This window comes from Vitis riparia, chromosome 2, assembly GCF_004353265.1.
Source record: "Vitis riparia cultivar Riparia Gloire de Montpellier isolate 1030 chromosome 2, EGFV_Vit.rip_1.0, whole genome shotgun sequence".
In the NCBI taxonomy this organism is placed as follows: Eukaryota; Viridiplantae; Streptophyta; class Magnoliopsida; order Vitales; family Vitaceae; genus Vitis; species Vitis riparia.
Genome location: NC_048432.1, coordinates 1090735 through 1105969, shown reverse-complemented (window position 1 = coordinate 1105969; position 15235 = coordinate 1090735). Strand labels below are relative to the sequence as shown.

Below are 15235 nucleotides of genomic sequence, written 5' to 3'. Positions count from 1 at the left end.
TTTTTATTTTTAATTAACCTATTTATTTATTATTGTTTTATCGTTTTCTAATTTATTTATTTATTCATTCAATTATTTAATTTAATAAATTTGATGCTTTTGCAAGGAAACCTATCAATGGAAAAGAAATGGTTGACATCAGATTTTTTATTTTTTATTTTTTTAAGGAGATTTAGTTTTTAATCTTTATTTATTGGAAAATCATATTTTTTTTTAAAATAGAGAGGATAAATTTTAAATTGAAGAATCGGAATATATAATTTATTTATTTATTTTTATTTTATTTATTTTTTTATTTGTTGGAAAATCATATATATATATATATATATATATATATATATATATATATATATATATATATATATATATATATATATATATTTAAATGGAGAGGATAAGTTTGAATTAAAAGAAACAATTCTAAAATGGAAGATACACATGAGCCTTTTAGGGGTTTTGTTTTTACCCAATTTTGGAGACCCAAAATGTTTTTTTTTTAAATAAATTATTATATGACTTTGTAAATTTAATTTAATATTTTTGCCTCAACTCTAGACTTCTTTAAATTGACTTTAAACACAAAAAATATTGAAAATAGTTTTTCCAATTGAAAGATACAATTTCCCTTTCTACATTGTCCTAATTTTGAATAGAGGAGTTGTTTAATTGTTTTTAAAATGGATATGTATGCTTTCTCACCTTGTCTTTATTTTTCTTGTAAAATAGGCATTCTAAAAATGTTTCTTGATTTTTTCTTTTTTTTTTTGTGATTTTTTGGCACTTCTATGTTGGTTTTAAAAAAAAAATAGTTTATGCATGCTATTGAAATTCCTTGAATTTTTTTGTAATTAAATTCTCATTCTAGATATTTTTTTAGCAGTTGTTTTGTGAAAGCTTATGTTCTGACAGCATGCTAGAAATTCTATATAGTCTTTAACTTATCTTTTAATATGGAGTTAACTGATATATATTTGTTTGATCTTGGCTTTGGTATTGTAATACAGACATGATGAGGATGTTGTTTAATTTTTCCCATGACAAAATAATATTTTTAGATAATTGTTTATGAATTTTGATTTGAATGCAATTATTATGCCCCTTGCTGCATGTTTTTGTCCTAGTCACTAATTTTGATACTTATAACTATCTTGAGTATTAGTTTAAATTTAACAATAAGCTTGTATGTATGTCCTAGGTGATAGATGATATTCCTTTGGAATCTTGCCTTTTTTTAGCTATACAAATGTTATATATATATCATGAATTGTTCTAACCCTATTTCATCATGTGTAAGCACACTATAAGTTATGCATGCTATTTAGGTACATCTCTCACACCTTTTATCCCTTTAATTATGCAAACATGCAAACTTTGAGTGTGAAAATTCGGATATATGCTATTGCTTAGTATGTTTTGTTTGTTACTTCATTATTTGAATGAGATAGAATGCATGTTGCATGTTATATGTCTTGTTGTTTGAACTAACTTCAATGTCTTTTGATGGTGCTTAAGTTGTTGTTCAGGTACAAACACTATCATCTTCTTTATGATTGTGATTTGACTTTCTTGTTTGGCATGCTAATTTTGAAATCACCTTAACCTATCTAGGTATCTATAATCAATTGATTAATTGCCACATTTCCCTCAACTTTGCCAATAAAGACCTCTTTACGAGTTAGAGGGGTGCTACGTATTTGAGGTACCTTCCCAATAGGTAACCTAATCCTCAGACCTAAACTCGGGTTTTACAAAGACGAGTTTTTCCAAGACTCTTGAAGTTACATTTTTTAGGGTTTTTCTTTCTTATTTTATTTTCCCTTTTAAAATAAAATAAAACAAGTGGCAACTCTAGATTTTTAAAAAAAAAAATATTTTTTTTACCTTAAAAAACGAGTCTCACCAACGAGTAGAGACACGTGAAAAATATGAGTCCAAACGTATGGCTTAATTTTTTTGAACCATTTTCATGAGCCTTTTGTTCAAGGCTCATTTGGATCCTTAATGTGACAACGATTGGCCATAAATTTGAGGTATCATGCCATTGAAATGGGAACAGTGGAAGGATCACTACTACATAAGGAAGAAAAGGTGAGGCTCACATAGAGGAAGAAAGAAAGGGAATTGTAGATAAATAAATAAATAAATAAATAATATTTTAGAGAAAAGGACATTCAAAATGCTAATTTCATTTTTTATTAAAAAAAAAAAAACAACCTCTCATTCCAAGCCATATATATTCCAATTAAAATGAACTCTCAGAGTGAAAATTTAAAAAATAAAAAAATAAAAGAAAAAAGAAATAAAAGAAATTATGTTATATTCCTATAGCCTAAGTACAGACCCTAAATTTTTGGCTTACTTTTGTGGCTCACTCTAACCAAGTCCATCTTGAAACACCATAAACCATACACATGTTTAATCATCACTTCCCTTTTCTTTTCTTTTCTTTTTTTCCTTATTTTTCTCTTCTCTCCATTTTCTCATATCTCTTAGACTCACACCCCTCATTTTTCTTATTCTCTCATTTTCATTCATTTTATTATTTTCCCTACATTGTTTTTCTTTCTCTTCTTTGTAATCTTCAACATCTTTCTCCTATTGTCATTTTACCCTCTCGTTGCCCTTATCCATGGTAGCCCTCGACCCCTCCTGGCACCACACCCACCAACAATCACCAATCACCACACCACCCACAACTCCTCATCACCATCATCATCAATCTACTATATACCACCCTTCACGGATAGTTTAGATTTTCTTTTCAACCTAAGGTATTAAAAAGCGAGGTAAAGTCCTCTTTTGATCCCCATAATTTATATTTTCAGCATTGGGTTTTGTTGGTGAGCTATCAAGGCATTGAGTTGTGATTTTTTTTAGGCCTAAATTTGTTCATGTGGGGTTTAGACGTCATTTATTGAGTTTAGGTTTGATTAGTTTATATTCATTGGGGCTTTATATGATTAGACTTTGTTGAATGTTACTTGGCTTATTAATTTTAGGTTTATTTTTTTGGGCTTAATTTTTTATTGCCTTGGTATAAACCCCTCATTTTGGGCCTTAGTGATGCAATATTTTGGCTAACCTTAGGAAACTTTTAAACTTCCATTTCTTGGCTACCTTTAAATGGACACGTAGTAGGAAGAGAAATGAGGGTGGGAGTAGGTTTTTAAGGTTCTTTTAAGCCACCCGATATGAGACACGTGGATGGGCATTATTCTTTAAAATGGGGTAAAGAGAAAGTTAGAGAGAGAGACTTTTGGCTTTGTCTAGGAAGGAGTCCTGAATAAGAAGAAAGAGAAAGACAGAAAAACCAGAAAAGAAAATGAAGAAGAAACAAATGAGGAAAAGCTTGAGAGAGCTAGATAAGAGCACCAAAAAAAGAGAGAAAAGAGGATTCATCAGCCTGCATTTTCCACGAGTGCATTATTGCTCGCTTCTAAGGTACGTTCTTATCCCCACTCTGTTTATTTATTCTTTATGCATGAGTCACCTTCATTTTATGATCATTCCTCGGTATCCATTGATTCCTTGATCAATTGCCATACTTTCTTTAACTTGATTAGTAGAGACTTAATTTTAAGGTTTAAAAAGGTGTTATAACTCATCATCATACCCTCTCGGTAGGTAACCTAACCCCCGCACCTAGACTCGGTTTTTGACAAACTTGTATTTTTTCCTTTTAGGAGCCACACTTGGGGTTTTCTTTTTTGTTTTATTTTTCCTTTTAAAACTAAACAAAAATTAAGTGGCAACTCCAAAAAAAATTGATTTTCACAATAAAAAACGAGTCTCGCCATCAAGTGCGAACACACATAAAAAATGTGAGTCCATAAAATGGAGAACCCACTAGGGATCAATGATAGGGTTAAGCTTGGACTTAAGTTGAGGCACATATGGCATTTGATTGGTCAATCAGTAGATACTATTCTCTTTTTGTGTTTTTATTTGTTTTAGTGTTGATTGCACATTAAGAGCTTTGGTGTGATTCATGCTTGGTTTTTATATTCGTTTGAGATGTTGATATGTTGATTAAATTGATTGGTTCTTATGCATATCTTAGCATATTGACTCTCCTTGTTGTATGATTATCCTACTCACCCTTACACATGTATTATTGTTGTTTTATATTTAGTTCATCTTAATATGTTGATTCTCTTTATTGTATTATCTTGATTATCTTTGAGCATGCTATTCAACTTACTTATCCCATTTTTTGCTTAGCTTATGTATTGACATGGATGTTATTCAACTATTTGTTGCATGACTATTTTTCTTTTATGTGATACATGTATTGCTTATCTGTGTGAGACACACATTTATCCATTTATCTCCAATTCCCTAAACTTAGTCGACCTTGTTTCTCTTGATCTTATACTTGATATGAGAGTTGTTGCTTTGTTTGTTTATCAACCAAGTTAATGATTCAAAGTAGGATCTAGTGATGGACTATATCTATGTTTGGGAGCATTCTAAAGGAGGTTGACACATTGATGTTGACAGTAGTCCGATTTTTGAAAACTTGTATAGCCTAAAGCTAGATTTCAAAATACTTATGTGACCAATGTGTTTTTTTTTTCTTTTTTTTTTCTTTTTTTTTTTTTTTTTGCTTTGATTTTATAAAATTTTTAGATACACACACATTGTTCACTATACACCTTAGATGGCCACTAAGCATTAAGAGATGAGAGCCTTCACCATAGGAAACCCCTTGGGAGAATGTGAGGAAGTGCATATGTGAGATGATGACCACCTTGCATGGAAGCACTTTCTTTCTTCAAAACTGTGTACAAGGTTGCATACCGTTGGATGATACAATTGTTTTTACTAAGGACCCTTTAAAATCTGCCCTTCTCTTTTTAGAACTGTTTTGATCTTGTAGGTTGAGCCTTAAATTCTTGAATTAAGATTCCTTCCTCACACATGGGTGCATCTGAGAGCTTTCGAGGTCGCTTTAGTCATAACATGGACCCAATACTCCCTCATTTGGTCTTTAGTTGAGAGTGCTCGAAGATCAGTATAGGTTTAAGTATCAATTGGAACACCATTTTTCATGTTTCATTAGATTCTATTTTTAGCTCATTAAGTTTAGTATGTCTTCTCCCTAGGGTTTCCATATCCCCTTCTCGAGTTAGCACATTATTTTAGTTTATTGTCATTTTCTACTTGACTCTCTAGGATATGCTCATTGATCACTTACCTTTAATTTTGTATCTTACACCTATCATGGACCTAATATCTCATTCTTTGTTCGATGCTTAATTCAATCTTCAATCCGATGCTCATCATTTTCATTATGGAAATATGAAAAAAAAGTTTTCACATTCATACCTTTTTTTGAGAAAGTTGTCTTGATCACCTTATCATTTTTTTTCTCTATGGAGCTCGGGTTGAAAGTTAAGGATATGTAGTCATAAATGGAGTATTGATCTTGTGATAGCATTGTTTTTCACACATTTCTTATCTTGGATTATTGATACGAATTCTCTAGTCCCATTTGCAATCACCTCATAGTGGATACCTTTATGACTCTAGAGTTCTTATCATACATCCAAATTTTAGAATGTCACCTTAAGACCATGTGTTTGCCTTATGTTGTATATAGTCTTTAGGGTCTCATTTTGTGTCTCTCATTCATTTTGTTGTATTATTTTCATTGTAAGGGGTCAATCTAAGAGTTATTTGAGTCTAAAGTCATAGCCTTAGAGAAAGGTTGGAGACTAATTGATCATATCAAATTCATCCCAGATTTCAAACAATTCAATTAATGTTAGACGAGCTAACTTCCATACTTGCTTCTATTCAAAAGTTTATGATGAGAATGAGTAGACATTTGGATCAAATAGAGAGTTCTCGCTATGATCATCATCTAATTGGCATAGGTACATATGAGACAGTTCCTCATACATCTAAGACAACAAAAGCTTTTTCTCCCAAGGTTTTACATAGTGTTCCATTTCATTTATATGATCATTATAAGACTATTACACCTTCTACCACCACAACACCATATCACATTGTTCCTATTAATGATGATGTTAGATTGGTTGAGCAAGAGGCCAAGGTTGAGAGGCTTGAGTCTAAGATGAGGTAGATGAGCTTATAGGATGGAGGTTCAACTTGGTATGAAAGAGATGGCATATTGACAACTGGCTTGCCTACCAAATTTCAAATGTTTCGAACATCGAGTGCTATAATGGAATCGGTTTTCTGAAGATCTATTTAAGACTGTATAACATAGTCATGGGAGCATATGGGTTAGATGATGCATAGTTAGTAGTTTTTTCCCCTATGTCACTTAGGAGGGCATGACAGAGATGGTTTACATTGATTGAGCCTTCGAAACTCCACTAGAAAGATATGGCTCAAGAATTTCAGACACAGTTTGCATTTAGCATTGATATTGATGTATCCGTACAATAGTTAAAAGCCACCAAACAAAGGTTAGACAAGATTATATCTTACTTTATTAGTTGTAAGAGGGAAAATGTGGTTGGAATGGTAGATTGGCTTAAAGAGAAAAGTCATATTGATATGGTTCTTCAAAACCTTTAGTCGAGGTTTGCTAGACGCCTCATAAGCATCACTTTCCAAGATCTCAAGAGTTTGTTTCAAACTGTTTTCAATGTTGAGGAGACTATTGCTCAAGGTCTATGGACAAATACTGTTTCTTCCCATGATAGTAAGAGAAAAAAGTCGATCAAATCACCTAGTAAGGCAAAAGAGATCAACACTATTAGTTACCAGCATTAAAGGCCCGCTCATCACTCATACTATAGGCCTCCTACAATCAGAGCCCACTTATCTCATTCACATTATCAGTATTAGTTGGTTTATATTTAGTAGCCTTACATTGATCCGACTAGTATGCAACCATGACCACCATATCCGAGACCTCTTGCTCATCAACCACCTAAATTATATGTTTAGAGGCCTATGAGATAGTATACACCATTGAGCATGACCACAGTTTGAGCTTTTGAGAAGCTTTGAGATATCAACTTGATTGTTCCCTTGGCACCATGTCATTTGTTGCATCCTATTCCTTCTCATTTCTATCTGCATAAGCATTGTGCATATCATCAAACCTAAGGACATGATACTGAGCATTGCATTGCACTCAACAATACGACATAGGACATGATTTATTCTAGTGTCGTTAACTTGTCTAGCCCAAGTATGATTGTTAATCCCTTTGTCTACACATTCTACTCATGCAATTCCCTTTCATCTTGGTTTTCAATGGAGCATTATGGATGTTGGCGATATTCAGTGACCACTTGACACTATGAGATTTTTTTTAGATTAGGTATTCTTTTACTTAACATAGGTGCATTACTTTGTAGTGTTTTAGTATAAAAAATTCCATGGTTTGATTGTGGTAGTCGTCTAAGTCATCTTTATTTTATCAAGTCCAATTTTGGTTTATAGTTGCAACTTATAGTTCATGTTGAGAATCCATTTGTTTGTAGTCCTTTACTTTTCACACATGATGTACTCAATGATTTATTTAGTGATATGATTTTTTTCTTATGAGTATTTGTTCTTCCCTTTTTTATGAATATGTTTTACATCTCTTATGTTGATATGTGTTATGCTTTTGATACGAGACATCTTTCACTTACATATCATGATCGCTTGGGATGATCTACCATAGAGGATATTAAACCTATTGACCTAGGATCAGGAGATTGACCTAGGGAGTTTGGGACTACGACACATTTCATCTAATGATTAGAGTAGCATCTTATACATATCTATATCCATACCCTAACTTTTTTGACTTGATGACCTACCTATTTTGAGCCTAGTATGACACCCCCTTGACACCACTATATGACCTTACCACATTTGTCTATCTTAGTTTAATACAGTACATTGGACTTGAGATGAGTGTTGCATGATAATGGATAGCTTGTGATGAGAGAGTGATTTGATCACTTTATGAGCTTGTTGACTATTTTATGGTTTAGATAGGCAAAAAGGTTGTTGTAAAGTATCCAGATTGTCTTCCACGTGTCTTCGAAGGGTTTTATATGGTTATGAATATTGATTTTATAAGATGATGAATAGTGGTTTATGATAAGAGAGTGGCCTGATTTCTTCATGACATTGTTGACTATGTTATGGTTGAGATGTATATAGAGGTTACTCAGAATATCTAGAGAGAGCTTTCATATTATTCTAAAGGGTTTATGTAATTACATTGGATGGATACTAGTTTTTAGTGTCGACCATGTTTGACCTTTGGATCATTACTTCCTTTCATTACTCGATCTCTTTCTTTCTTTTCTCATATCTTTCGATGTCAAATTTGGATTTAGCATTCATATTTGGTTTATATTCATCTTGTTGATGTTTGGTATGCTCATTCTTCTACCATCCTTATTGTATTTGGGACACCCCTAGGTCCATGACTCATGAGGTTTTTTTTTTACGTATTGCATCTCACACATGAGGGTTATGGGTATTATATTATTGAATTTTTTTAGCCTAGTTTCCTTTTGTTTCTTTCACCCTATTACCTTAACCTACGTTATGTCTAAGGTCTAGAGACCACCTTGAGGTCGTGATATCTTACGTTTTGTTGGATAGCTCACACATGGGCGATGCTTGAGATTTGAAGATTACTTGGAGCATTAGTGATGATGGATTTTGAGATGATGGCTTACATTGGGACATACCCCTCTTACTGATGATAGATTTTGATATGAGATGATGGCTTACACTAGGACATACCCCTCTTACTGATGATAGATTTTGAGATGATGGCTTACATTGGGGCATAACCTTCTTATTGATGATGAATTTTTGATATGAATGAGAATGCATGTAAAAAATGCAAGTACACACTAAGGGTACATGCAAAATGTTTTATTTTTGATACAAAGAAACAACCTTTCATATGCTAACTGGTTAAATAATAACAAAAGGTAGCGATAAAAACAAACTATTGATTCCAAGCAATATATATTCCAATTAAAATGAACTCTCAAAGTAAAAATGGAAAATTTTAAAAAGAAAAAAAATATTATGTTCCATCCCTATACCCTAATGATACATACAAAATGTTTTATTTTTTATATAAAGAAACATCTCATATGCTAATCAATCAAATAGCAACAAAGGGTAGTGATAGAAAGAAATGATTCCAAGCAATATATAATATTCCAATTAAAATGAACTCTCAAAGTAAAAAAAACAAAAAACAAAAACAAAAACAAAACAAAAAGCGAAAAAAAAAACAAAACAAAAAACAAATAAAAAAAGAAAAAAAAATTATTTTCTATCCCTATGGCATAAGGGTACTCATCAAATATTTCATTTTTTATATATAGAAACAACCTCTCATATGCTAATTGATCAAATAGCAACATAGGTTAGTGATAAAAAAGGGGGGGGAGGAGGGGAGGAGGGTGTTTAATTTCGTTCACCTCCCTTAAGGTTTTGACTAAATATATCTAGTTTTCATAGGTGTGAAATTTTATCAAATACATCCCTTATTTTGAATGAAAGGGGAGACAGTGAAAATTAGAAATAAAAATAATAAGTAAAGTATTTGTGAAATTGCAAACCAACAAGTACTGATATATTTAACCAAAATCCAAAATTTGAAAGAAAGTGAAAGAAATTAATCCTAAAAAGAAATTATTATAAGCAATATATTCTCCTATTAAAATGAACTCTCAAAGTAAAAAATAGAAAGAAAAAAAAAAGAGAAAAAATTAAAAGAAAAAATTATGTTCTATCCCTGTAGCCTAAGGGTACATACAAAATGTTTCATTTTTTATACAAAGAAACATCCTCTCATATGCTAAGGCCATCTTGGTTGCAGTAAACATAGAGGTTGCATATATCCTACACGCCTTTCCCCTTTGTGCTAACCTTCTTCTTCCCTCTTTCACCACTTGTTCCATTGCTTCCAACAGTGACTGCACATTTGGAGAAAACATGAACCCATACTCATCATCAACCACAATTGTGCCTTTTATGCTTGGAAACCTTGATGCCAATACAGCCTTCCCACTCATCATGGCCTCCATTAGAGTGAGATCGAGCCCCTGGGGCCTAAGAGTTGGGTTCACAAAGACGTCGATCGAGTTGTAGAAGGCCCGAAGCTGGGAAGGATTCATGGATCCCAAGACTAGTACCTGGCGCCCCAAGTCCTTGTACCTGTTCTCCCATGGCCCTGAGCCTGCAACAATCAAGTAGGCATCTGGGTGTCGTTTTATGAACCTGGAGAAGGCCTCATGGAGTATGGGATGCCCTTTGTCCTTCACTAGCCTCCCTGCAACTCCTAGTACTAAACTAGCGTTTTGTGGGATCCCGATTCTGGACCGGAACTGGTGACCTAGCTCCAGGTCCTGCCGGAAGTCTTCCTCATCGACTCCATTCAGAATCACATGGACTCTTTTGGTGGGGATTTGGTATACATCCCTTAGCATTTCTCCACAGCTATCGCTTATGGCTACGTGGTGGGCATAGTTGTGGAAGAACCTTATTTCATTCAGGACTTTTGGGATCACCCCTTGGACACTCCTGTTGAAGCCTGGAGAGATGGGCTCCCCGGGGGGACGCAGGGCCAAGTCTTGGTAGAGGTCTGAGCTCAAGCTCTCAAGGGCAATACCGTGCCATGAGACCGCAAGGTTGGGGAGAGTTTTCGCCAGCCAGTGAGGCAGCGCGACGCTTTCTGAGTGGACTACGTCGAAAGGGTCTTTGCGGTTCTCCTCAACAAACTGCTCCCACGCCTTGTTGTAGCGCCACCGCCCTGGTTCCCCTTCATGGCAGTGAATTCTCGGGGATGAGGACGTTGGGGTGCCGTTAGGCTGCATATTCATTTCTTGCAAAGCAGCTGCTCCTCTCTGGTCTCCAGGCGGGGAGGTGAAGATGTGGACGCGGTGGCCGCGGCGGGATAGGGCTGTGTGCAGCGTGTGGGCATGGCGCTCCATGCCACCTGGGGCTGTGCCAATAGGCCATTTCCTTGAGAAGACCGCGATCTTGAGGACGACGGGTGGGGCACGGCTCCCGCCCAGCTCCAGGCGGTTCCAGGCGAACTCAGCTACACGGAGGTCACCGGTCCAGGGACTGGCATGGGAGGAGAAGGTGTTGGAGATGGAGGTGGAAGGGGCATGGAGGAGAAGAAGAGCTGGAATGGTGAAGAGAACAATGAAGAAAAGGGTTGTTGTGAGGCTTGTTTGGGGTGGAAGAAAGCCCTTTTTAGGCTTGGTGTTGGGAGCCATATTGGGGGAGAGTTTCAAAGTATGGAGAAGGGCGTTTGTTTTGTGTTTGAAGCTTTTGAAAAACAAAACTTTCTAGGTGTTCATTTGATGGTTTTGGGTATGTGGGTTTGAATCCCAAATAGGAAAGTGAGGAGAAAAAGTAGGAAAGAAGGAGGCTTTGTGGGAGGCCAGCATGCACTAAGGCAAGTGGGTTGGGTTTTGTAGTTACTCTTTTCTTTTTAGTGCGTTTCCCACGCCTCTTATGAGAAAAAGTGGATTCTTTTTATACACATATGGTCTACATATTGACTTGTATGAAGGGAAATAATAAGATACATATATGTAGATGTATAATCTACATAAAGTAGCATTGATTGGGGGAGCCTCAACCTTTGGATCAAATTAAGACCAACCTTTTTTAGGTCACATGATCCTTGATCTACTTCCAAGACCAAAAAGACACATGATGAATTTATATATTGATGAAAAAGGGTATGTGGATGGGGGTGGGTTGTAGGATATTTTTTGTGGGATCATTGTACGTGGTAAGTGGGCAAGTCATGTGGGGCTGCCAAGATTGACCCCAATTGAGCCTAATTTTGAGTAGATACCCATTGAATTGAAAGGTAGGTTTTGAATGGTTTATACATTTTAAAATGTTAGCTTTTTAATCTCTGAACTATTTTATTCATGATGTGATTGGTGATCATGTGAATTATAAAGACATAAAAAAAAAACAATTTCTTCGATTTTTTTATTTTTTATTTTGTTGAAGATTTATATTTTTATTTATTCCATTATTCTCATCATTATAAATTAGAATTTTTTTTATAATAGGTCAAAAATTCATGTTTAGTATCATATTAAAAAATAACAACTAATAAAAAATAGCTACATCATCATAGGTAAGTCTTATTTATTTGTATTTTAATAATAATTTCATTTATTTTATAGCTAGTTCTCATTTATTTACAACCTTCTTCAAAGTAAAACCTTTATCATACTCATTAATGAATATATTTTCTATGAAGAATTGTTAATATTGGTGAGCCTTCTCTTCCTCCTTAGGATTATGATGAAGTAAAAGTCAACTACCCACCTTAGAGGATATGAAGCAGACCCATTTGAATGTTGATTTTGACCTAAATTCTCTTTATGTACAACACAAGTCACATCTTAGGTAGGTTTTGAGTGTGATGCGTCATGCGTGTGTTCATACAAATACATGTGAGGTGGTGGGCTCTATAAGCCACTTCCATGTGCTTTTGGCTTGGCCTAGAAGCACAAATTTTATTTATTTATTTTCTTTTAGGGATAGGCTACTTTGCTCTCTTTCTGAGTTGCATTTAGCTGTATATGTATGTGAATTTGAGTGTAACATTTAAGCCAATTAATTTATGTGGTTGTCATTTGTCAAATCACAAGAAAGGGGATTATATTTGATGGAATTGATTAGTTATTATTTTATGGGATTTTTCTGCTTTTTGTTATTTTATTGTTGTTTTATTTTTTATTTTTTATTTTTTGAAAAGCTTATATAAAAAAAAAATTTGTAATTTTGCAGCATAAGATGTGATGTGATATATTATCTATAATTTAAATTAAAATCATCTTTTAAAATTATAAGTACGATGTTTTTCCCCTTGATGATTTTCCCCTTATTATCATTTGCAACAATTTTTGGAAAAACAAATAACTAGAAAAATAAAGCCCTTTATTTTACATTAATACTTCCATTTTTTATTTTTGTTTTGTGTAATGAAGTTCAATTTAAGTAGTCCTTGTCATGTAAGTATGTAACTAATTTACAAATTAATCCAAAAGTTTAGACTTCGTCGTAACAAATCATAGATGTATTAGTTGATTTATAATAGTAAAACATTAATTAATGTTCAACATTCATCCAACAAAATATGAATACGAAAGAAAATTCCAAAAGTTTGGAAATTGGATAGAATCGAGGAGGGACCACAAGTTTTTGAAATTACTTTAGCTTTAAAATATTATACTTCATGGTTTTTTTAGCTCCAAACTCAAATTCAAGTAAGGCCACACATTGGGTTGGGCCATTCATGGCCCATCAACCTAGGTCCAAGTTTTGACCCACATAACCTAAAATTTAGATTGTGTTTGAATCATGGAGTGGTCCAGTCTAAGTCCAACAGTGGAACAAGTGAATTCAATTCACATTGATTTATTGCTTATTATTTAATTATAATTATGTCACAATATATTTTTTATTTTTTATTTATAAGAATTAAAGAGAGCATGGTGATGATTCTAACAAGGGGTTGACAAGGTTTGATTTAGGTATATTTTTAATCGACTCAAGAATCAAATCAAGTTGATGATTTTAATTGAATTAGACTTTAGTAGGTTTAATTTATTTCTCGATGCAAATTAACCGAGTTTAATAATATTAAATTGATTAAGTTGATTTGAAGCAACTTGAATGAGAGAGAGAGAGAGAGATTTTTCTTTTCTAAGTTATTCTTTCATAGTTTTTTTTTTTTTTTTTTTTGGTGGGAGTAGGCTTATGGGTAGGTGGTAATATGTGAATAAGTTAACTCATATATATATATATATATATATATATATATATATATATATATATATATATATATATATATATATACAAAGAGAGATGGTGGTAATATAAGAATAAATTAATTCATACATATAATGAGAGAGAGAGAGAATTTTTTCTTTTCTAAATTACTTGTTCATATATTTTTTTTTCTTTTCTAAAATACTCTTTCATCTATTGAAAATTTCTATTATCTCTCATTCTCCCAACATTTTTTCTCCAAATTTTTTATTGTTGAATATATATTACATTTTTTTATAAAGAAATTTAGATAATTTATTTATTTACTCATTCTTCTATTTTCCATTTTTTTTTCTATATCTTCTATTTCTTTATTTCTATAATATATATTATTCCACTTTTCATGAAAGATTTAAATAGTTTATTTACTAAACCATTTTTGTCAATATTTCTTTATTCTATAATGTTTTCTCTTACCTTTTATATAAAAATTAAATAATTTATTTACTATTATTTTTCTATTTTTGTCACTTCCTAAAAATTCCTATTGTGTTTCAAACATTTTTTTTCCGTATTTTTTTTATTCTTAATATATATTATTCATTTTTCATAAAATTCAAATAATTTGTCTACTAAACCTTGTTTACCATATTTCTTTATTCTTTATATATATATATATATATATATATATATATATATATATTATTTATAAAAAAAAATTGGATGATATATATTTCTGAAAAACAAGTTGTGGAGGCTCTTATTATTGGCAAAAAGAACAAGGGAGATTGCTAAGAAAACTTTTCATGATAATTTTCATTATCCTTCTAGTCATCTTTCAAAAAGTAAGAGATTTTTATGAGTTCATCTTTGTGAATATTGGATCTATTAAGATCAAGCATAATCTTCATAAATTTTAGGAACTCAAAACTAGCTTGGTCAACTATTCATATCTTTAAGATCCTCATAGCTTCAAACTGGGCAGGTAATCCTAACGACTTTTCTAAGCCCTCTAAACCAAGATCCTTTAGTTACTAAGCATTAACTTTCCTTCCTTTTCTAATTCCATAGTTGGTGGAATTATTTTGGCCCAACACTTAGATCCTACCTATGATCTTCCTTCAAGGTTTTGAAAATTTTCAAAAATCCTTTGTTCCGATCCTCTTAGGGAACTTTTAACCTTCCCCAATGAATTTGCTCTTGCATGGACAATTTAGTGGGATAATACCAAGGACAAAAATGTCGGATAAAATCAACGATTTATCTTTGAAATATCATGTGTCAACGACGCCCGAAACGAAAAGGTGATCGGAAAATCAATTAACGGATATTTCGGGAAAATCGATAAAAAAAAAAATCAGTGATTTATCGTTGATATATCGGATTTTGGCAATAATTCATGGAAGCGGACGAAAATGGTGTTGTGGGCGCAAAAAATCGACGATGTATCGTAGCTCATCGTTCTTGGTGA

The 15235-nt window shown here is 33.0% G+C and overlaps 1 protein-coding gene across 1 annotated transcript; it reads right to left on the bottom strand.

The window, feature by feature from the left end:
• Nucleotides 1-9628: 9628 nt before the first annotated feature.
• Nucleotides 9629-11446, bottom strand: LOC117928305. The gene has a single exon (XM_034848212.1). It carries the CDS (start codon nt 11235-11237, stop codon nt 9756-9758), a length of 1482 nt encoding a protein of 493 aa, XP_034704103.1. The 5' UTR covers nt 11238-11446; the 3' UTR covers nt 9629-9755.
• Between the last annotated feature and the right edge of the window lie 3789 nt (nt 11447-15235).

Excerpts from the sequence above, each read along its gene's own strand:
- LOC117928305 (XM_034848212.1), bottom strand. The coding sequence starts at position 11,237 with ATGGCTCCCAACACCAAGCCTAAAAAGGGCTTTCTTCCACCCCAAACA.